Here is a 25,157-nt window from a genome sequence, read left to right as displayed (position 1 = left end):
TTCGGCTGTTTCCATGTATTAGTAATTGCAAATGATGTTGCTATGAACACGGAGGTGCAGATATCTTTTCAAGGTCGTGGGTTTTCATTTCCTTTGGATATATTCTCAGAAGGGGAATTGCTGAATCATATGGTAGCTCTATTTGTAATTTTTTGAGGATCCTCCATATTGTTTTCCACAGTGGCTGCACCAATTTACAATCCCACCAACAGTGCACAAGGTTTCCCTTTTCTCCACAACCACACCAGCATTTGTTATCTCTTGTCTTTTTTATAATGACCATTCTAATAGGCTGAGGTGATATTTCACTGTGGTTTTCATTTGCATTTCCCTAATGACTAGTGGTGTTGAGCATCTTTTCATGTACCTGTTGGCCTTTAGTACATCTTCCTTGGAAAATGTCTATTCAGGTCCTTTTGCCCATTTTTTAATTGGGTTTGTTTTGTTTTGCTATTGAGCTGTTGGAGTTCTTTACATATTTTTGGATTTTAACCCCTTATCAGATATATGATTTGCAATTAGGCATAGAATGAACATATCTCAACATAATAAAGGCCATATATGACAAGCCCACAGCCAACATCATACTCAGTGGTGAAAGGCTGAACGCTTTTCCTCTAAGATCAGGAACAAGACAAGGGTGCCCACTCTCATTACTCCTATTCAAGACTGTACTGGAAGTCATAACTAGAGCAATCAGGCAAGAAAAGAAATAAAAGAAAGAGGTAAAATTCTATTTCAGATGATATGATTCTAAATACAGAAAATCCTAAAGACTCATCAAAAAAACTCTTAGATCTAATCAACAAATTCAGTAAAGCTGCAGAACACAAAATTAACATTAAAAAAAATCAATAGGTTTTCACACACTAACAATGAATTTTCTGAAAAAGAAAGAAAGAAAATGATCCCATTTACAATAACATCAAAAACAACTAAATAATTAGGAATATATTTAACCAAGGAGGTAAAAAATAACTCTGGTAACTTAATATGCTAATGTTAATTTCCTGTGTTTCCTCACAGACTTGCTTATCCATCCTTGTCCTACTTTCCTAATCATCTTATTATATGTACTATATGTACTATAAGTCTGAAATTGCAGAAATAGCCAGAAACAAAACTAAACGGATTCCTTTCTTCCTGAAATTTTATTAGCTAAAACTTAAATCCACAAAGTCTTAGTGTTTCTATAATGTAAGGAGCCCTGAATGGCTGAAATAATTAAGAAGAGCTTAGAGACTGGCAAAAACTTCTCTTCCTCATACTTTTTAAGAAATACTGTCTCCCATCCGAGTACTAACCAGGCCCGACCCTGCTCAGCTGTCGATGGTAAGCACAAACTAAAAAGAGAATAAATTAAATACAAGCTATTAAAGGTTTCATTTCCATAGACCAGTTGCTTAAATAATTCTGGATTCCCAAAAGCTTCAAATAAAGCAGATAAAAGCAGAACTAAGTTTAAGACAGGGAGAATGACCTAGAGACCTATCTGCTTTCTTTCCTTACCATCATCACTCTCACAACATCATCTTTGGTGGAATCCTAGGGGCAATGATTTTAAGGAGAAGGGAATGAGAAATTCTAATAAAATACATGAAAAAAAGAAACTACTGAAGCCACCACTGAATATAATCGTATGCTTAAACTATATATGAATTCTATTTGAATCATCTAACACTGGGCACTTAATAAACAATTAGTCACACAAAAAAATGAATGAGACCGTGATCCTCTTTAGGGTTGAGAGGAACTTCACTGGGTTTCAACAGAGGGCAGTTTGAAACATAGTATATTAATTTATTCCAAAAGTTCAACTAGAGCATGTAGATTATAGCCAATTCTCATTATTTGCAGTAATTATGATCTATAAAGTTCTGTAAATACTGAATTATCCAATACAGGGTTGGGTTCATACAAGCCAGTCATATCTTCATCAACTAATCAATATATAACTTTATGTTTTTGTTTAAAGAAACATTATTTAACATATATACCTGATTCATTAACATTGAACTCATAGTCATGACTGAATGAAGCTTATCTAACATATGTATTTCTCTGCAAGGCACATCATGGACTTTTCACACTTAGGAACACCAGACAGTGCTCCAGCACTTCAGCACTATACTTGGGGGCCATTTTAAAGAGCAAAATCACCAACAAAAGGCCCCCAAGTAATAAAAATGCAGCACTACATAGATCACAAAAAGGACACTTGATTACAATGTGAGAGCTGAAACAAGAAGAAAGAGCATCAGCTTTTTCACATTCTTTTTTGCTGCTCTGTGCAAGTACATGTCTGCAAATGACCACAAAAGCACTGTGTATGGATTTGGGGGTTACAAAAACATTTCAGCAAATACAGAAACCACAAATAATGAGGATCCACTGCATTTTCTTAGGCAATCAAATCTATTAGATTTTGATGTAGTTACAAACCTTGAGTATTAAGTGTTTTAGAAGAATGTACTAGGACAGGGAAAGAGAAGTAAAAGTCAGAAGTAAAATTGAGGCTCAAAATTCCACACCAACCATATCCACTGACACTGTAATAGATCTGTGGTAGGTTGCATTACTGTTCCCAATCCATCACCTCTCCTGTATCCTCAACCTTTGGCACGTGATACTGCGGTTACTCTCCCTAAAGACCTGGGCAAATTTCTCCACCAATACCTGTGGTCATGTGATTTGCTCTAGCCAATGGAATGTCCATGGACATATGAGCAAAGGCCTGAAATGTGCTTCCAGAGTTGAGGTTTCCTTCTTGTGTTTCTGCCATCACCATGTGAAAAACATGCCCTCAGGCAGTTCACTAGTGCAAGGAGGAACAGGGACACATGGAACAGACCCAGACATTAACTGTAGCTTAGAGCTACACTCAGACATCCCACAGATATGTTAGTAATTATAAATAATCCATTAAGTTTGATAGCATTTATGCAGCTATAGTTAAATGATACTTAATATAATTTCAAAATATTATTATCTCACTAAAAAATCTTTATATAAAAGGTTGATGAAACCCTCTTTCGTTCTTGTTCTAAAGCCTAGTACAGAGTAGGTTCGTGGTATGTTGTTTCTAAAGACGGCTGCATCTATGTCTCCCATCCCATATCTTTTACAATGTGATCTTGTCATTCACAGACCAAACGGTGGAGTCTGTCTCTCCTCTCCTCAAATTTGAGTTGGCCCTACAATGCTATATAAGACTTGAAACCAGACCTTATAAAATCTGAAGTTTCCATGTTCATCCTTCATGGAACCCAGTCATCAAGCAAGGAGTCAAACCCCACTAAGTCCACCACACTGTTACAAAGCCTAAACTAGACACGTGGAAAGAGAGAGTGAGCACGCACGCACATATGCACATGCACATTGTGGGTAAGAGGCAGGGCTGGAAACAGGATAGATACCATGGGGTAGAGCACCAACTATAAATCATCTGAGTGAGGCATTTTGAACATTAAAACCATCCTAGTGCCCCAGCTGACACTGTATGAAGCAGAAGAACTTCCTGGTCAATCCACAGAATTGTAAGAAATAATAATATGCTGTTTAAAACAAGACACTAATTTTTTGGGTGAATTACAGCAACTCAATCAAATTGTTAATAAATGTGTGCTGAATTAATTAAATTCAATAAATATTTTGTTTAATGCTTACCTTGGTGTTTGCCATGTCCACAATATACTGGTCTCCCTTTATACATTCCATTACTTCAAAACCATCTCTGTCAATCACTTTGGCCTGAGAGCTTCCAGATACAACAAGAATCATGTCTCCTGTGTTACTATACTGTAGTGACTTGATCTGATGGCTATGTAAAAGAAAAAAGAAAATAGTGTTGTAAGACACTGGGCATAATGTTTGCACTTTCACTACATTAAGCACTGCCAGAAAAAAGTCACACAACTGCACAAATTGATAATTCTTCAAAATCAGGATCATCAACCTCAAATGGGCCCTCAACACTAGTGGCTATCCTGTTAGCACTCTCCTCCCACTCACCACAGCATCTATTAAAATATCTACTCACCGTAGGTATCTTCAACCCAACCAACTGCCCTTCTTTCAGCTGTTGATTTGTCTGGCTCTTTCCCAAAAGCAACAAACAACAACTGCCTCAACTTCCTCCCACTAATGTCATAAACTCATCTGCATCTGAACACCTCTCTTCCTCCTCCTCTTTGATTACAATGGTGGATGGAAACCTCTTCCTGCCCAAGGCAAATCTAATACCTATATTCTGGATCTCATCCTTTCCAGTCTCCTCAGGAACTTCTTCTGATTATCCTCTCTCCTCCCTTTCACAGCCAAGTGTGTGAACAAGTTTTCATCTCCTCCATGTCTCCAGTACTACAGTATCCTTTGCACGCTCACCACTCCACTCATTCCCCCAGCTTCCAGGATTTGGTCTGCTGGTGGCTAACACTTAAACTCCCTCATACAAGATTATGTTACCATTCCAAAGCAGCCCACATTCAGCCTGGCCAGTGTGCAGTAAAACGGTCCAGCCCCCTGCTTCAGTCTGGGATCCATGGGAAAAATTAAACCAGCTTCAGATTTCCCTGTGGGACCAGCTGAGGCTGCTTCTGCAACCACATGACAATGCAATTTCTGCGCCTTCCTAAGGGTGTTTCCCCTGCACCTTCTCTCTCAGGGGCTAATCCCAAAAGCACTCTTCAACCAACCTTCTGCATGCAAATCCTGGAATTTCAAAGAATGGTTTTGGTGAACCTGACCTGAGAGAGTTGGTATCAAAAGTGGTCCTATGAAGTCAATTCCAAGATGAGATCACCAGTTGGATAGTAACGAGGACCCCATCACAGGGAGTACATAGTTCCCGACATGCTACAGCAGTGCAGCTGCAACTGCTAAAAGCTCATCGTGAAAGGAAAGGTACTGGCTGGTGTAGTATTCCAGGCATTTGAGAGGTACAGGAAACCTAAGAACTGAAACAACTCTAGAACTGGATAGCTATTACTGGGTGTAGTCAATGCAATGAATGAAGACAATGAAAGGCTGAGGATGACTATCACCAATTAAAAACTACAGTGTGAAAAAAGCCAAAAAGCCTCTTTGGCAGCCTACAAAGACAGGGTTATTGTCCTTGTCAGGTAAGTGGTATGCGGTGACCGATCTGGTAAAGCATCTTTTTCCACCTCTATTAGGAAGCAAGACCAAAAACAGTTCACATTCACAGGTGACCAACAGCAGCATACATATGCATGCTTGAGCCAGGGCTACATTAATTTTCTGGCCCTTTGTCTTAACATAGTCCAAAGGGACCTGTACCATCTGGACAATCTGAAGAAATTCATGCTGGTTTGTGATCTAGATGACATTATGCTAATTGAATCGGGTGAGCAAAAAATCAAGTACATTGGTGAGAAACATGCTCTCCAGAAGATGTGAGATATACCCTAGAAAAGATCAAGAGATTGAGACAAGGATATGTAGGGAAGATGCATGTAGACAGACATAGGAAAAGTGGACACCAAATACGAAGCTCTTTGTATCCCATGTTAATCCAGACAACACCAACTTTGAAAGAGGCAATAAACCACAAAGACAAAGTGACTTGGCCAGTTGACATTAGCTAGCTTTTGTCATCATCCACACCACTGTTAATGCAATAATCTTATAAGTGAAATAGTGCAAAAAGGGATGGAAATTACGCATGGGACCAATAGCAACTCCGCAAAATTGACCTATTATTGCCAAAGGTCCAACCTGCCAGTAACAGAAGCCTATGATAAGCCCCACTCCCAAAATCAATACTAATCTAATGAGTAAGTAAAATACATAATATGAAAAACTGTAATAAGTATATGGGACAAAACTGAGTGGGGAGGGCAGAATGTGAACCAAGGGGACAGGGATATATGTTTTAAGTAAAGTGGTCAGGAAGTAAGTGACTAAGTAGGCTATGAAGTGAAGGAGTAGGCTATGAAGATATTTTGATATCTGCTCTCCCTTTCCAAGGGAAACAACAGCTACTAGAAAGGACCAAGAAGCAGCAACAGCTACTAGAAAGGACCTGCAGCAAAAGTGTGTCTGGCATTTCCCCAGTGTAACCGTAGCAGAGTGAGCAAAGCAAACAGGAGTTGGAGAGGTCAGAAAGCAGCAAGTGGGGAGATGCAGATCAAGGAGGGCCACGTAAGCCACTGAAAGGACCTTGGCTTTTGTTCTCTCAGGGAGAAATTACACGAAACCCATCGGAGTGCTTTGAGCTGAGCAACGACACAATCTGACCTACACTCTACAGAACCATTTTTTTGTGCCTGGACCATTCTGCACTCTGAAGTCTGTGGATTCCCTCTTAGTATGTTTTTTAAACATATTAAAAAACTACATTAGACATATACTGGAAACCATTATTTATCACATAAATAACTAAAAAATATTTTTTTGAATTTGTGACATATGTGAGTTTCTGTACTAATGTATCAAGTAACTATGCATAGAGGCAGGTCTAATAACTACTGCAATTTCAAAGGAGTGATGAGCATAAACAATGTGTATTTCAATATGACTATTATAATAATAATAATATAATATGAAAGCATCTGAACTTTGCAGGTACACCTGTGACTTTGTTGCCTACTTTCATAATTAAAGGAAATGGCTAAACATCATTTAGAGATTAGTGAAAAGAAATCATTTTTTATCCAAGTTCACAGAAATTGGGAGTACCAAATATTGAACTTATGAGTTGTAGAATTTAAAAAATAACTGTAATTAGGGGCACCTGTGTGGCTCAGTCGTTAAGCGTCTGCCTTCAGCTCAGGTCATGGTCTCAGGGTCCTGGGATCGAGTCCCGCATTGGGCTCCCTGTTCGGCAGGGAGCCTGCTTCTCCCTCTCACACTCCCCCTGCGTGTGTTCCCTTTCTCGCTAACTCTCTGTGTCAAATAAATAAATAAAATCTTTTAAAAATTTTTTTAAAAAATAAAATAACTGTAATTAGGGGCGCCTGGGTGGCTAGTCATTAAGCATCTGCCTTCGGCTCGGGTCATGATTCCAGGGTCCTGGGATTGAGCGCCGCTTGGGGCTCCCTGCTCAGCGGGAGGCCTGCTTCTCCCTCTCCCATTCCCCCTGCTTGTGTTCCCTCTCTTGCTGTCTCTCTCTCTCTGCCAAGTAAAAAAATAAAATCTAAAAAAACAAAATAACTGTAATTAAGAAATTAAATGACAAGGTATATAATACATACATAAAACTGAAAATTAAAAAAAGAAATATGCAGAAATTTTAGAATGAAAACTACAATCACTGAGATTTAGAACTAATGGATGGGTTTAACAGCAGAGAATTAATGGTTAAAAGATCATTTTTAGACTTAAGCGTGGTGACAAAAAATGGAAAATGCAGAAAAAGTTTAAGGTACATATGACATATGGTGAAAAAGTCTCATATTAGAATTGCAGAATGGAAAAAGAGAGAAGCAGTCTGTAAAGAGGTCTGTCAAAATTTTGGAAAAATGGTAAAAGATACTAACCCAGAGATTCAATAAGTACTGTAAACCCCAAAAAGGTAGAAAAACCACACCCAGGCACATCACAGTAAAACTGCTGAAAGCCAAAGACAAAAGTAAAACCTTAAAAACATTTTTTTTCAAACATGGTTTCATCAGGAAAATTCAAAAGTAAAAGTACAATGAGATACCACTGTCTACTCACCAAATGACTGAAATATAAAAGGCTAACAATACAAAGTATATTATTGGGACTATGAAATGAAAAAAATCTACCTTCTGAGACAAAGAAAGCTGTCACGTCAACAACTGCAATATATTCTACATATTATAGGACCAGCGCTGACCAACAGAACTTTCTGTGACGGTGGAAACACTCTACCTCTGTGTTGTCCAGTATGGTAACCACTAGCCACTGGCCACATGTTTCTATCAAGCACTAGAAATATGGCTAGTGCAACTAAGGAACTTAATTTTTAATTTTATTTAATTTAAATTTAAATAGCTACATATGGCTAGTGGCTCGTGCACTGAGCAAGTGCAGCTGTTAACAATATGAAATAAATATAAAACAGTCTCAACTTTGGAACAACAGAAGATTCTTATTGGCTCATAAAACAGATGAAAAATGAAATACTGACAAAATGTTCTTTAGAAACAAAAGAAAACCTAATGAAATCTATTAAAGTCTATTTGGATGATAATAGTACCAGTACTAAAAAAGTCAGTTGTACAGTCCCTAAATGTGATTTCCAGTTACAAATTTAGAAATGAATATTGAAGTAAACTCTCCATGTAAAAATTTCTTATTCACCATGCTAAAACACAGTCTGTAACATTCTTCAGAGACGGCATGGTAAAGTAACACACATCAAAGCAATCTTAAAGTATATGCTATCTCAGGTGCCATTCTCTCAAAAAAGAAATCACCAAATAAATACATATGGAAAGCAAACAATTAAACACCTTAAACAGATAATAATACACAAACCCATAAAGAATTCTGCGGGAGAACTAACTTAAAGTCCCAAATATAAAATTTCTCTATCAAAAAGCAAAATTCAAAATCTGTCTTTTTAAACTGTCCTCATAACTTCCTTTATGAATGTAACTCTGTTGGCAAAAAAAAAAAAAAAAAAAAAAGACAAAAAAACAGTCAAATTCTTTGATTTATCCTAAAAGGTCAATCTGAAAATAAATTTCAATGATTAAGACAATTTTAACAAAATTTTAGGCTATTTAGTCTTATTTAGATTTACTTTCTAAGTCTATAATTTCAAGGCTGAGAAATAAATGGATATTTTAGCAGAAAAAACTATTAATCATGATAATTTTGTCTCCTAGAAACAGAATATATACAAAAAATCAAAATTTAAGTGTATCTGGCTAAGCAACAAAAGAATTATTCTTCCTGGCTGGTGGCCAAATCCAAATTAGATATTTACCAATGAAACTGCTTTTTTTCACAGCTACTGCTAACTAGAAACTAGTGCTCAAAATTTAAACTGACCATTTCTCCTAAAATGCTGAAATTCTAGCTGATAGTTTTTTAAATATTATTCTTCAAAAAACCATTCTTAATGCACTGATTCAAAGTACTAATTCCAATGCAAAGATAATTCAAACAAAGGTCTGAGTGGGCTCTGAGGCTAGAATGTGTGACAGTGTGAGGAATTTCACCACAATGCCCCAGATCAAAGGGTCAAGGTAGATGAGAAATTGAAGCTCCCAAACCAGATGCTCATGAGAAAGAAACCTAGAAAAGCAAATGTGGGGCTACTGCCAGGCCCTTCCTTCCTAAAAAGAAAAGCCTCTCTGGCCTTATACTAAATGCTAAAATGCTGGGAAGGAATGAGGTCCTTAGCAAAATTCTGACCAGGGTCCCAAATTTAAATGTTAAATCAAGAAGGAGGCCCCCATAATAAGCTATAAAATTATATGTTTCACCAGATCTGCCAGTTGTCCATTTATTGCCTCACAGCTCCAAATTCACCCTTCACTGCCTGCTCTGCAAAAATGAATTTGGGCCCTTTAAATAATCTTCCTTTGCCCTGGGGCATGAAGTTTTGCAGCTAGAGGGTGCTAGAGAGACACTGCAGGGTCCAGTGTGCTCCTCCTGGTGGGCTCCAGCAGCCCACATGGCTTCTTTAGTGTCTGGCTCCCACAGCCTGTACAGCATCTCTACGCCAGGTTGCTCAAGTACCTGGTGGTCAGCAACATCCAGCAGCTTCCCCCAGCACCTTCCTCTGGCAGTGCTATACCAGGGACTCTGGTGAGACAGGTTTCTGGAAAGTTCTGCTGTCAGAGCACAACAAACTCTTTATCATTCAATGAGCCAAAGCTTTGTCCTCTAAAATGTCTGGATCTCAGTCCCGGGGGGCCTCTATACTTGAATGCTTTATCTCCACCCTAGGGGTAATAGATACTCCTTTTATCTGCTATTCCTGTATTCTTCAGAGTACTCTTTACTTTTTATTAGCCAATACCTCATTTCTCCAATCCTGTTAGTAACTCTTTATAATAAACTTCCCCCTTTTCAAATTGCTGTGTGCTTGCTCTCTACTTATTAGACCCTGCTTGATATACTAAATTTCAAGTGATTAATTAGAAACTGAGAAAAGTATTGGCAGTTTAATCCAATTTGTTTATATACACATGCACACGCAAATGTATATATAGATATATAGATATATATACACACATATAGACAAACAAATTTATATATATATGTATATATATATAAACAAGCAGATCAGATTTTTTATAATTAGATAGTTCAGACTGCTAAAGCAAAGTAGTTCACAGGGTATATTTTTGTTAAGAGAACTCTCATTTTGCAGAAGTCGATTTTCTTCACTAACCATAAAAGATCTAGTACTTATGAGGGTGCCTGGGTGGCTCAGTCGGTTAAGCCGCTGCCTTCAGCTCAGGTCATGATCCCAAGGTCCTGGGATCGAGCCCTGCATTGGGTTCCCTGCTCAGTGGGAAGCCTGCTTCTCCCTCTCCCACTCCCCCTGCTTGTGTTCCCTCTCTTGCTGTGTCTCTCTCTGTCAAAATAAATAAATAAAATCTTTAAAAAAAAAAAAAAAGATCTAGTACTGTAGGAGATCACTTTGTTTTCTCTGGTCAATCATTTTTATTTCTCTTTGGAAATAATTATCTAAAGAATAGCAAAATTTAAGAAGAAAAGGTAGTAAAAACAGTCAGTGGCTCCATTTCTCTGGTTATGTGCTCTATGAAATTGCTCTATTTACATTTGGAGGGAAATACAAAATCTCAACAATCCCACACTAATATTCACCTTACTTTAGCTATTACAGGCAAAGTTGATGTTTTCCCTCTATCACTGTTTTTCATGTGCTCTCTTTGTCAACATTAAAATGAAAAGTTAAGCATCAAGCTCATCATTCCTGTCCTACTTCGCTCTTAATTCTGCTAGCCACAGAGTTAAAAGGACAGGATTAAGGAGTCATTAGACACAGTACTAAGGAGAATTAAAGGGCTTCTTCAAGGGATATAACATCTGCTCCTCAAATTCCTGCCTAAACAACTAAGATTCCGATCAAAGAGAAAAGAGGGAAAGCCAATCTGACAGTAAACTGGAGTCATGAGGAAGTGAATGTTCTCTCAGGGAGTAACTCTGACACCAGAGGAAGGCTTAGTGACATTGCACAATTCTTTCTGTGAAGTTATTCATGGGGCAAGTGGGAGTATATGAGTGTAAGTGAAGGGGAATGGGAAGGTGAAGATTGAGGATCCTTTTAAGTAGTTTTTGCTCAGCTAGCAAAACAAGCTGGGACATGCAAGACAGATCAACACAGCTGTTTGGGGCTGTCACTTGGGGCTCAGGAGCCAACGTGTCCTGATGTAGTGAAAAGTGCACTGGAATGTGAGTCAGGAGGCCAGGGATCCAAGTCCTCACTCTGCTGTTAAGTGGCTGTGTGAGGGTGAACAGGCCCTTCAGCTTCACTCGGTTCAGCCTCCCCCATCTTTTGGAAAATTAATTGATGCAACTAGTGGGCAGCACCATGCAGAGGTGCTCCTGAGACAGAGTTCAGGTACTAACTATAACTTTGCTGAGTCCTGGTTTCTTGCACTGAAAGAACCTGGAGAAATAACACTTACAGGATCGGGATGAGGAGTAAAAATAATATACATAAAGACACCTAATACAGTACATGAAATGAGTAGTTGCTATTATTGTTACTTCTTTATTTCTGAGGTCTCTTTAAGATTTGACAGGTATAAAATCTTGGCAGCCAACTATAATGAATATACTCGAATTGAATACGCTGAGTATTTCAAATTTATTACAAGTCAAGTTAGTATAAGTTTATCATATTTTTTAATTACCTATTAACCAAAATACTCATGAGAAACATCCTTACATTTTTTATTTTCTGCACCAACTCAAAAAACTCAAGTCCTATGTCAAATGTGACTACTACATTTTTAGAAAAAAAGGATGATAATAATTACAGAAAATATAGTTTCAGATTTGCATGCCATTTTCCAGGTATGCAATATATATTATCCAGGGCTGGGAACAGGGCAAGAAAGCAAGAGACCTGAAGCAGAGCCATCAAAGTTTTCTGTATGAGAATATCAGAAAATAGTAATTTATTCCATGCCAAAATAAATCTTCAGCTACTTCAGTATTTTAGCTTTAAATTTAAGAATAGATTTCCAGTGCAAAATATTAAGAATATGTCACTTACCAGCTTAAACATACCAAAGGTTAGTAAGCTAGTAGTAACTTGACAAAATACTGTATCTGTCAAACAAAATTAAAGCCAGAGAAAATTCTTTTCAGGACTATATATACATAATTTTACTAAAGCTAATCTATAACTCTTCCCTTCCATTAAAATGCATATTCTTATTTAGAAATGTGATAAAATTACTCTATCAATCAAGTATAGATTAATAGCTTCATGACATTATATGATTTTGCAGTAAAGTTCCATGTTAAAATAGGATAGTCAATCCAAAAGGCAAGGAATGAAAATACCTAAACAGTATGTTTTCATGTCTTCTGAGGATTAGAGAAATATGATCAAAAACAGCCAACCAATGAGAATGACTTGAAAGAGCTAAGGCTTTGTTCTGAGTATTCCCAACAGTTTCCTTTATGATAATGTTGATGCTAAAAATAACTCAAGTCTTAATTCTAGTAGCAGAACAACAGGGGCTCAGGATTTCACAATGAATAAAAGGTGCTGAGGGAACACATATGAGAGGGACCTACTTTATTAGAAAGCCTCTCTGGAAAAGCAATGTTTAGGTGAAGACCTAAGCATAAGGAGCTACCTGTTTGTAAAGGGGGAGCAGGTACCAGGGAGTAGGGAAGAGCATTCTAAGCAGAAAACAAAGTATATACTGTGTAAAAATCTCTCAGCCATCCTGCTAGAGCAAGGGAAGAAATAAGCAATGGCCAGATCACAAGGAACATTATAAACCATGGCATTTGGGTTTTAATCAAAATGTATCAGGAAGGCATCACAGGGATTTAGCATGAATAGTGGGCAAAACAGTAAAGAGACTGATGCAGAATTCTAAGTGAGTTTTAAGCCTGAGATGAACCCTAAGGGAGGGATTGTAAAAGAAACTGTAGAGGCAGGAGAAGTAAGGAGCACGGTACCTACGGAGTATAGGTACAATACATGAAAGTACTTTTTTCTCCAAATCTTGCATCAGAATTCACACTTTACATCTTGATAGATATTACCAAACTGTTCTGTGGAAAAAAGGTTTAGTAAATGTTATCCCATCTTTGCCTTCTCCCAACATTGGATAGCATGGATCTCTTTCTCCTTTGTCAGTCTAAGTGACAAGTAGTACCTCATTGGCATCCTAATTTTTCCTTCCTTTACTGTTAATAAAGTTGAGTATCCATTTTCACGTTTATTGGCCAGTTATATTTCTTCTGCTGTTATCTGTTAATTCATTTCCTTTGACCAGTTTTAATTTTCAAATATCCCTTTCCTTATTGATTTGCAGAAACTATGTATTATGGATAGCAGCCCATTACTTTCAATATGTATTCCAACTTATTTTTGATTTGATAATTTGTCTTTTAATTTTCTTTACGATGTCTTTTGTTTTCCTAAGTATAAAATATCCTTTTAATTATAAGAGCAATTATACTGTTTTGCCATGCCATGTAAAAGTATAAAGTGAAAGTTCTTATTTTCCCCCACAGAGTACATTTCCATTTGCAAGATATAACCTCCTAAACTTTCTCTAGTAATTGAAAAATGTAAATATGTAAGTTATATATTACAAAAAGGGGGCACCTAGGTGGCTCAGTCGATTAAGGGTCTGCCTTAAGCTCAGGTCATGATCTCAGGGTCCCGGGATCAAGTCCCACATCGGGCTCTCTGCTCAGCAGGGAGTCTGCTTTTCCCTCTCACTCTCCCTCTCTACTCTCCCTCTCTCTCTCAAATAAATACTTTTCTAAAGTTTAAAAAATAAACAAAAAGGGAATTTTTTGGAAAGTGCTTTTTATTTAATAAACATTAAAAAATATTTCTATCTAAAAACATTCAAGAAAATACGGCTTTGAGCAAAAAACAGGCAAGGACAGAAAACAATATGCAAAAATACATTAAGGCTGCTTTTCAAAAGACACTTAGGAAAAGGAAAAGCTGCAGACTTAGAGGAAATATTTAAGATACACAAATCTTATAAAGAACTTTATCAACCAACCTGAGAAGAACAACTCAATTTTTCAAATGGACAAAAGATTTGGACAGCTCCCTAAAGAAGACATACATAATGAAAGACATAAAAAGATGCTCAACATCACACTAATTATGGAAATTCAAATTAAAACCATTTACGTATCACTACATACCCAAAACAATGGCTAAATTTTAAATACTGATACCACCAAGTGTACCTAAGGATGTAAATTAACTAAAATTCATACAATGCTGCTTAGAAAGCAAAATGGTATAGGCACTTTTGAAAAGTTTGGCAATTTCTCATAAAGTTAACATACACATAGCATACGAGCCAACAATTCACTCCAAATTTACTCTATTTGCCCAAGGAAATTAAAACATTTATCTACAAAAAGACCTGTACAGAAATATTTACAGCAGTTTCACTCAAATATCTAAAAACTGGAAGCAACCCAAATGTCTAACTGGTGAACAGAGAAACAATCTATAGTGTATTCATATGAGGAATACTACACAGCAATGAAAAGGAGAAAACCTACTGAGAGAGGCAACAACAAAATCAGATCAATGGTTGCCTGGGTGTCAGGAGAAGGGACTGAGCACAAAGTGACTGGAGGGAACTTTAGGGGATAATGAAATGTTCTTTATCTTGACTGTGGTGCTGGTAATATGACTGTATGCATTTCTCAGAACTCCTGGAACTGCACACTTGAAAGGAATATATTTTACTGTATATAAATTATGCCTGAGTAAATATGACTTTTAAAAGTTCATTAAGGTACAGCCACTATGGAAAACAGTATGGAGGTTCCTCAAAAAGTTGAAAATAGAGCTACCCTACGACCCAGCAATTGCACTACTGGGTATTTACCCCAAAGATACAAATGTAGTCATCAAAGGGGCACCTGCACCCCAATGTTCATTGGGTTGATGTGGTGGAATGGAATGGAATATTACGCAGCCATCAAAAAATGAAATCTTGCCATTTGCAACGATGTGGATGGAACTAGAGGGTATTATGCTAAGCGAAATAAGTCAATCACAGAAAGACAATTATCATATGATCTCACTGATACGTGGAATTTAAGAAACAAGGCAGAGGATCATAGGGGAAGATAGGAAAAAAATGAAACAAGACAAAACCAGAGAGGGAGACAAACCGTATAAGAGACTCTTAATCTTAGGAAACAAACTCAGGGTTGCTGGCGGGGAGGGGGGTAGGGGGATGGGATAACTGGGTGATGGACGCTGGGGAGGGTATGTGTTGTAATGAGCACCGGGTATTATATAAGACTAATGAATTAAAGACCTGTACCCCTGAAACAAATAATAGATTATATGTTAACTGAATTTAAATTTAAAAAAAAATACAAATATATATATAGGTAAGATATAAGTCAAATGAAATAAATATGACTCTTCTAAAAAATAAAAAAATAAAAGTTCATTAAAACCAATGAGGAACTGAATTATAGTAAGAAATTAGTGAAGTAGTTTAGTTTAAGGGATTTTCACAGATTGGAGGGGGGGAAAAGGGAGAGAGAGAGAGAAAGAGAGAAAGAACAGAGTCAGAAAAAAGAAAAGGTAAATGGAGAAGAGGTAACAGAGAAACAAAACTGGATAGACAGTACTCTTAAAGGAGATCATCAGAGAGAACAGCCTAAACAACTGTCCAAAGGTAGAAGTACAATCCAATTTTATGTTACTAACAAAAACTTAGTAATGGGAAATAATACTTGAAAGGTATGAGAGATATCAACCTGTGAGACTCTGTACTCTCACATTAAATGACTAAGATAATAAGAACTAATATCACTGAGTGCTGCTTGACCAAGTGCCACGCACTGTGCTGCATACATTATTTCATATAATCATTATCACAACCCAAAGAAATGGGTATTGTTAAATCTATTTTACAGGCTAGGAAACCAACAGTTGAAGTGATAAAATAACTTGCCTATTCACACAGCAAATGAACAGGCCAAGACAATTCGAATTCAGACTTACATGACTCAGAATCCACACTCTTACCCATCACACACATTGACTCTATGGTAATATTTAATTGTAAAATTGAATCTTACATAAATCGGTCTGCTATGGAAAAGAACGGGGGGGGGGAATACTCCAATGGAAGCCTAGGAAAGTAATGAAGTTTCCCCCATCCCACTATAACTGACAGTTATGACATAAGCTCAGCTGAATTAGCAGAGAAGATGGTGTATAATGCCCAATGGCTACAGCATTGGTTCATCCATTCTAATTTCTAGTAAAAGACATTTTTAAATTTCTGAATCTAGGGTTAACCTAGGAAGGGAAAATACTAGAGGAAAGTATTATTTTTCTTTGTTTAACCAAATGAATGAAATAACAAATATATACTAAGAAATGCAAACGACATTTCCAAAAGTAGAAATCATACCTCAGGGGCAATCAATTTTAATACAAAATGAATAGAAATCATAAGATGCAATAAAACTCATTAACCAGTTATCTTAAGAATACATGCCCTGTTTTTTGTTTTTTAAAAGAACTAAACAGATCAGCCTGAAGACTCAGCATCACCAACAGTGCAGAGCCATAGATTTCAAAAGCTGCCTGTTCCTATTTGCCCTTAACTGATAGGGTTTAAGTCAAAGAGTTTAGGTCTTCCAGGAAAAGAAATCTGTATGCTTCCTTTCTTTTTGAAAAGACAGGTACACTTGGTGAAAAATGGTCTTCTACTCTATACAACAAGAAACTTTTTAAAAAAGATTTACTTATTTGAGAGAGAGAGCACAAGCAGGAGGGGCAGAGGGAGAGGGAGAGAAAACCTCAAGCCGACTCCATGCTGAGTGCAGAACCTGCCTGACTCGGAGCTCAATCTCACAACCCTGAGATCACAATCTGAGTGGAAACCAAGAGTCGGACACTTAACCTTCTGTGCCACCCAGGCGCCCCTACAACAAGAACCTTTTTAAGAAAAATATGAGAATATTCTATTATTTACAACATATTTAACAAAGAATAAATTCCCACTATCTGCCTGGCAGTATTCCAGGTACTGGAACACAAGTAAACAAATGTGAAAAACAGATTGTGTCTGATGGTGGTAAATACTATAAAGGAAATAAATCAGAGCAATGAACAGAGTAATGGCAATGGAGAGAAGCTACTTTGTGATGGGATGCTTAGGAAAGGGCTCTGAGGAGCTGACATTTAAGCTGAGACACAGTACAAGAGTTCGCTGATGTTTAGTTAGCAAGATAAAATTCACAAATTATGTAACTTGACAACAGTTACAGAAGGCAGCAGAAACCCAGGAAATTAAGTTTAAAAAAATGCTTAAGCTTATATAATTTTACAAAGCAAATATCAAAGAGAAAGGGAAAATATATTGATACATACTGTTTATCAAAGAATATTAACTGTGCTTTTTCCCACATACCATTTCACCTCCTATTAAAGCTTTCTGTTGATGCACATGGTCTCATTTGACCTTCATATAGACCAAGTAAACAACCTCCTCTCCAGTTAGTAAACCACAAGAAGTTTTATCAATGCCTCGGACTATCCCAACATACATGAGAATAACTTGTGATTTTAGCAACCTAATATTACAACTGAAGGCATCTTACTTTCCAACTTTTTCCTTCTTACTGGTGATATTCAAGATTAGTTACAAACAAATAAAAGCTTGTTATATGCAAGGCTGAAGGAGGCTAGATGGATGTGGTATTCTACCTTGCATACAGCCTAATTAATGATGCCACTGATCGGTAATATCTACGGGGGGAAAAGTCATACATGGCAAAATTTGCAAAATCTAGTAGTTAATATATAACATATTAACATATTAATAAGGTAAGTTATAAAGCAAGTTTACCAATTTACTAATAAATATAAAAAGTTCAAATATATGTTGTCATTAACCTGAATTAATGAACTAGATCAAGTGAAAAGAGACACAACGACATGATTACTGAAATATATGTAACTCTGCTTCCATACACATCAACTCATACAAGTCATGGGTCTCAGTTTGCAAGGGGACTCTCTGTCCACCTTCACTTTCTTTTTCAGAACTAACTGATAACACACAGAGAGAAAGCACAAATGCCTAAACAAATCACTAATCTTATCATGCAATTATGTGAAATGAATAAACTATTATGATGCACAAATATCAGCTGTAAAGTAACAACAACTTTCCCTAAAAGCCAAAACATTATTAATTCAGTTACACGGCATGGGCAGTGAATAAAGTATTGAGATATGTAAGGCTTACAAATAAAGGAATTAAGCAAACACACACCCTCGACTGTTTCTAATAGCACTTATTCTAAATGGTTTCAATCCCTCTGTGCTTTTGTATAACATAATGATTAATGGTACATGCTCTACAGTTAGAATGCCTGCATTCAAATCCCTGGTCTATCACTTTGTGTGACCTTAGGCTAATTAATTAATCTCTCTAAGCCTCCATTTCCACATCCATAAGACAGGGATAATAAATGTATCTATGACACATGGCAGTTATGAGAATTAACTGATATGAAGAACTCAGCCAGACTCAATAAACTATTATGCAAACAGATCATATCTTCTTTGTTCTTTAACAAAAGAAAACATTTATTCCTGCATTAAATAAGTAGAATATACACATAGTTAAAACTCAAAAGATATAAAAGGGACAAGGAACAACATGTTTTCTTCCCATCTTGGTCTCCCAGATAACCAGTTCTTTTCCCTATAAACAACTAGTGTTATTGGTTTCTTCTCTACCTTTCCAGAAACATTTTATGCATATATAAGCAAATAGTACATATTGTTTTCTCCAAGCTTTAAAAAAAAAAGCTATATACTATTCTCTAAAAAAAAACAACTATATACTCTTCTATACTGTGCTTTTTTAACTCTACATATTTTGAGGATTGTTCCACAATTGATCCTTTTCTCAATGCCTTAGGTCAGTATTTTTCAAATGTGAGTAGTAACATCTGCCTTTTGATGGGAGAACAGCTTAGAGATCATTTTGTGATGACAAATTATTATTATTATATTACTTAACTGCATATAAACAGGTGACAAGGGTCCTTATCCTTACAACTCTTATAAAACTATGAATTTAAAAGTAAACATTAACCACTCCACACCCACAGAAATGACTATCATGGAAAAGATAGTACCATATGATGGTGAAAATGTAAAGACACTGTAACCCTTATATACTGCCAGTACAAATATAAAATGGTGCGGTCACTCTGGAAAACAGTTTGTCAGGTTACTAATATATTAAACATAAATTTACCATATGACCTAGCAATTCCCAATCTAGGTAGTATCAATCTAAGAAAGATAGATGGAAACATCCCAAGACTTGTACACAAATGTTCATAGCAGCATTATTCATAATAGCCAAAATGTGAAAATAACCCAAATGTGTCCACCAACTGGTGAATGGACAAACAAAATATGCCATATATACATTCATACATAAATACAAAATGCAATACTATTTGATCATAAAAAGGAACAAAGTACAGATGTGTCCTACAATATAGATGAACCTCAAAAACATTATGATAAGAGGCCAGATACAAGAGACACATTCTGTATGATTTCATGTATATGAAATGTCCAGAAAAAGCAAACTGAGAAAGAAAGATTAGCAGCTGCCTAAGGCTGGAGGTGGAAATGAAGAGTGACCACAATGGGAATGAGATTTGATTTTAGAGTGATGGAAATCAGACTGTGGTACTGGTTGCACAATTCTGTAAGTTTACTAACAATTATTGAATTGCACACTTATAATGAATGAATTTTATGTTATGTAGACGGTACCTCAATAAAGTGATTTTTTAAGTAAATACTAAAACAAAAGATCCAATAGAATTCAAATTAATTTTGAGATGTTTGCTGAAAGAGTATCATACAGAATGAAACAACTTCTTTATTGTGTAACAAATTAATTACGTCCACCTACCTAAGTCCTCTCACCTACCTTCCCATCAGCCAGTTAATGAATACTTACTGCCTGCTATATAGCACATGCCTATTTTACTGTGTTCCAGTGATGACTCAATCCCCCCCCAATTGTCTCTTTTATAACTACTGTGAAAAATTTATTCATACATCACTTCATGACAAAACAAACCTTCACTTGGTGCCAACACATTTATGTATGATGCGTGTCTCTGCTCCTTTCTCACTAGGCCCTGGCAACTGTACGTGAAAAGAGCACTTCAGCCCAAATGACTTTAAACATATAGGTAAACAAATACGGGCATTAGGGATGGGCCAAAGATTATCAAAATGAAAAAACAAAACTTTCTAACTAATGAAAGAAATTCATGAGCCCCTAAAAATATGCCCATAAAACCCAATCTGAGAACTCTGTAATGTGCAGTGTCAGAAGTTACTCAAGTATGTAGAGCAGTTCTGCTATGTGCCCATTCACAAATTGGCTTTGGGAAGATGATCTCTAATGCATGATCAAAAACAACCTTGTCTTCAATTATGAAATGGAAATTAAGCATTTACAAATCAAGTAAGAATAATAATTTTAAAGAAACACCTAATGAAAAATAGAATTCATCCACATGAAAAGGTTGAACATTTAAGACAAATGATTAACAAACTATTGAAACCATATCATGTGATAAAAATCTTGAGGGGGTCTTGATATAGACCCCTGTGTTGGGCTCTGTGCTCAGCGGAGAGTCTGCTTGAGATTCTTTCCTTCTGCCCCTCCCTGCTCTCTCTCCCTCTCTCTCAAATAAATCTTAAAAAAAAGATATATATCTTTTATACACACACATACACATATACACACACACACACACAATGGAATATTATTCAGTCATTTAAAAAAATGAAATCATGTTATTTGCAATAATGTGAATGGATGTAGAGGGTATTCTACTAAATGAAATAAGTCAAAGACAAATACTGTATGATTTCACTGATATGTGGAACCTAAAACACAAAACCAACAGACTCTTATACAGAGAACTCATGGTTGCTAGAAAGGAGGTGGGGGGGGCGGTATGAGAAACAGGCAAAGAAGATTAAGATATCCAGTTATAAAATAAATTAAGTTATGGAAATGAAAAGTACAGTATTGGAAATGTAGTCAATAATATTGCAATAATATTGTACAATGACACATGGTGACTACACTTATCATGATGAGCACTGAGTAATGTAAAGAATTGTCAAATCACTATGTTGTACACCTGAAACTAATATAACGTTTTATGTCAACTATAGTTCAATAATAAGTGCTTTTTAAAAATACAGGCAATCAGCAGCATTATTTACAATAGCCAAACTATAGAATCAGCCCAAGTGTCCACTGACAGATGAATGGATAAAGCACACACACACCAGACTAATGTAACATTGTAGGTTAACTACACTGGAATTAAAAAAAAAAAAGATACAGGCAATCCTTGCTTTGCATGGTTCTGATGCATGAATTTCAGTTACCATAGTTTAGAAAAATAATACCAGGCCCCAACAGCATGGCTCAAATTTCAGTTATTCCCAGGCCACACCAACTCTAAAGAATTAGAAATTCTAAAAGTAAGGTCCAGCATTTAACATTTTTTTAAGTTTGTATTTTAATTCCAGTTAACATAGAGTGTTATAATAGTTTCAGGTATGCAATATAGTGATTCAACACTTCCATGCATCACTCTGTGCTCATCCTTAATCTCTATCACTTATTTAATCCATGTCCCCACCCACCTCTCCTCTGTTACCATCAGTTTGTTCTCTATAGTGAAGAGTCTGTTTCTTGATTTGTTCCTCTCTCTATTTTTTTTTTTCCCTTCAGCATTTAACATTTTAACAAGCCCTTCAGATGGTTCTGAACTACGGTAAGTTATACACAATATGCTATACAACACTTGGAAAGAATATAGAACATGTAGTGATATTAAAAATCTCCAAATTGTGAAGTGGAAAACAAAAACAAATTATGGAATAACAACCATCTGATATCATTTATGAAAACAAATATAGTATACACTCTTTTGATGGGTATGTATATTTGTCGATGGTGGCATAAAAAAAACTTAAAGAATATATACACCATCATGAAAACAGTAAGAATACCTAGCAAAGAGATTTTTAAGAGATGATCAAGGAAGAACTTTAGGTTTAACTGTAATGTTTTAATTTCTGTATGAGAACATAACTTAATATATTAATTAATTAAAATGTTTTTAAAATAAGAGAATAGAGAGTAGCCATTTTTAAATGGGCAGATGATAAGGAATTCTTAACTTGGGGCTACCTAAGTGATCCAAAGCTTCTTAATATTTTATGAAAAATTTTACTCCATCCACATTTTTTTGCATAAAGGATACATCCGAAGGATCTGTGAGCCCAAGGATTCAAACTCATGAACATACATATATAATTTTTGAGAATCTGTGAAGAAACAAAACAAAAGGTGACTAGCAGACCGGATTAGAGAAAATGCAGTACTGATGATTTTCACTAAATGGGACAAAGAAAGACTTTAGAAACTAGAGATTCACAAATCTAATATGGATGCTGGCTGGGCAAAAGTCCGAAACAAATTATTAAACATACTTCAAAATACCAAAATGGAAGCTGCATCAAAAAGAAGCTGAATAACAACAGAAGAAAAGCATTTTGAAAAATCTCATTTTTATGCTGGTAGGTCAAGAAAACATTTGACCTCAAAGTATTTTTAGTGTCCCAGGGAAATGAGAGCAAGGTCAAAAATACTAAAAAATTCATCAGAGATGCCCAAAATTCAAAACACCTGATCTCATGCTCACTCCTAAACTTAGGACTTCTGCCTCCTATCCTGAATGGCTATGGGGATCTTTGTGTGAATGCCTCTTTGACACCCACTTACTCACCATGGTGAATAGATGGTCTAAAAACAGCACACTCTGCTTTTATACCTTCAAGACAGTCAACAAACTCCCTTAAGTTTTCTTCACAGGTGATACAGGAACAATGTAGATGAGTGACAAAAGGTATGGAAAAATTTAGCTGAGTAACAGATGTTTATAGATTCTCATAGGGGTGAGCAATTTAATCTAAAGGATTAACAGATCAACATGAAAATAAAGGAAGGCTACTTTTTTTATTTATTTATTTATATTTTTTAATTTATTTGTCAGAGAGAGAGAGAGAGAGAGGGCACAAGCAGGGGGAGTTGTAGGCCAGAGGGAGAAGCAGGCTCCCTGCTCAGCAGATGGCTCAGGAGGGCCAAGGTGGGGGGAGCTGGGGCGAGTGGGGGTTTCCTGAAGATCGCACTAGATGATTTTATACAAGAATTTGGGGGAGGTGAGGGGTGAGGGGATAGTAAATTTCCTGAGCCACGTGGGTCCTTGAGGAGTTTCTCTTCAGGCAGGTTTTTTGTCTTTTTAGTACATAATTATAATATATATGACTATATAAATATAACTAATGTATGTGAGAATGGGCTGGCTGACTGAGGTGTTGGGGTCAACAGGGACAAGCCAAAGAATCCTCCCTTTGGGCCAGCACCCCTTCCTTCACCCCCAGTCCCAGGACAAGTACTTGGAAGCCAAGTGACGTGATCTTGCACTCACAAGGTGTCTGCTAGCTGCCTCCTCTCAAAGGTCACGCCTTCTGGAATGAGAAGAGGACCACCATGGATCCATTCCAAGGAGTTCTACAGCCGGGGCTCCCAGAAGTACCCAGCAGTTTAAGGAGTGGAGGCCTCCTTGCCATCACAAGCTCCCCACGCCCCAACTTAGTGGCTGGTTCCTCAGTGGCCTTGCAGCTCCCTGCCTCTCCTGGTATCAGCAGCTTCCAGCTAGATGTGCAGGGGTTGGGCAGAACTAAAGAGCTGGCTTGGGTCAAAGGCTCAAGCTCTGCCTAGTAGGATTCCGATTCTCCACAGCCACCCTGCCTCTCCCACTGTGTGTCCTACCTGAGTGGATGACAGAGTGGAGAGCTTACCTTTGGATTTAGTTCCTAAATCAATCATCTTACCAATAATCTCATCAATAATTTCTCAGTGTGAAATTTTAATTTAAAAACTTCAAAGAGACTTTTCCTTAAAAAAAAAAAAATGGAGGGCGCCTGGGTGGCTCAGTCAGTTAGGCGTCTGCCTTTGGCTCAGGTCATGATCCTGGGGTCCTGGGACCAAGCCCAGCATCAGGTTCCCTGCTCAGCGGAGAGTCTGCTTCTCCCTCTCCCTCTGCCTGCCGCTCCCCTGGCTTGTGCTCTCTCTCTCTCTCTCTCTGTCAAATAAATAAATAAAATCTTTTAAAAAATGGAGCAAGGATACAGCTTAACCATTCTGTGACTGTTTCACACATATACTTGGGTTAAACAAACACAGAAATAATGGTTGGAGGGAGCCAGAGTTCTCACTGTTAGAAAGTGAAGGTTTCCAAGGAGGAGGAAGGCTAGAGTGAACCAGTGTATTCTAGATTAGAGTCAGAGACATGGGTATGAACCCCTGTTTACCTTAACATGGATGCAAATGGATAAAGAAACAATTGTATAGATCTAGCACATACATAGGTGAGTATACATGCATTTAATTCCCAGCTCTGTCAGCTGAGAAGGCCTAGAAGGAACAACAAGCACACCAAGAACCTAGATCCTGTTTTTAGATACCATTGTCCTAACAAATATGACTGATTCTAGGACTGGGGCAGGGACAATACAAGATGAGTCTGGAGCATCTAATAGTACCAAAAAGTAAAAAGTACTCAAAAAAAAAAAGGAGGCATATCAAAGAAAGGATCACAAGAGCCAAATTGCAAGAGCTCCTAATGACTACAGCTGAAATAATCTTAGCAACATAATAAATAACATTGTATTGGCTTATAACCCAAGATATAAAACAAATATCAAGTAGTCAATACTGGTAGAAATAACTGGTTAAATAAATAAATAAATAAATAAATAGGAGAAGAGACAATTCTTCCTTAAAGAAGAATTCTAAGTAGTTTATGTAAACACTACCCCCTCCAGGAGGTGGAGCTTAATT

At 36.8% G+C, this 25,157-nt stretch overlaps 1 protein-coding gene across 2 annotated transcripts in view; it reads right to left on the bottom strand.

Annotated features, from left to right (window-relative positions):
• The window catches only part of WDR70 (WD repeat domain 70), a 305,434-nt gene that overhangs the window by 215,641 nt on the left and 64,636 nt on the right, over positions 1 to 25,157 (bottom strand). For both annotated transcript variants that reach the window (XM_078066655.1, XM_078066656.1), the window contains one exon: positions 3,667 to 3,820. In XM_078066655.1, the coding sequence (XP_077922781.1) occupies positions 3,667 to 3,820 (154 nt within the window). The remainder of the gene's footprint in view (positions 1 to 3,666; positions 3,821 to 25,157) is intronic.

This window comes from Halichoerus grypus, chromosome 2 (genome assembly GCF_964656455.1).
Source record: "Halichoerus grypus chromosome 2, mHalGry1.hap1.1, whole genome shotgun sequence".
Classification (NCBI taxonomy): Eukaryota; Metazoa; Chordata; class Mammalia; order Carnivora; family Phocidae; genus Halichoerus; species Halichoerus grypus.
Note: the sequence above shows the minus strand (reverse complement) of the source record. Positions and strands in the feature narration are given on the sequence as shown.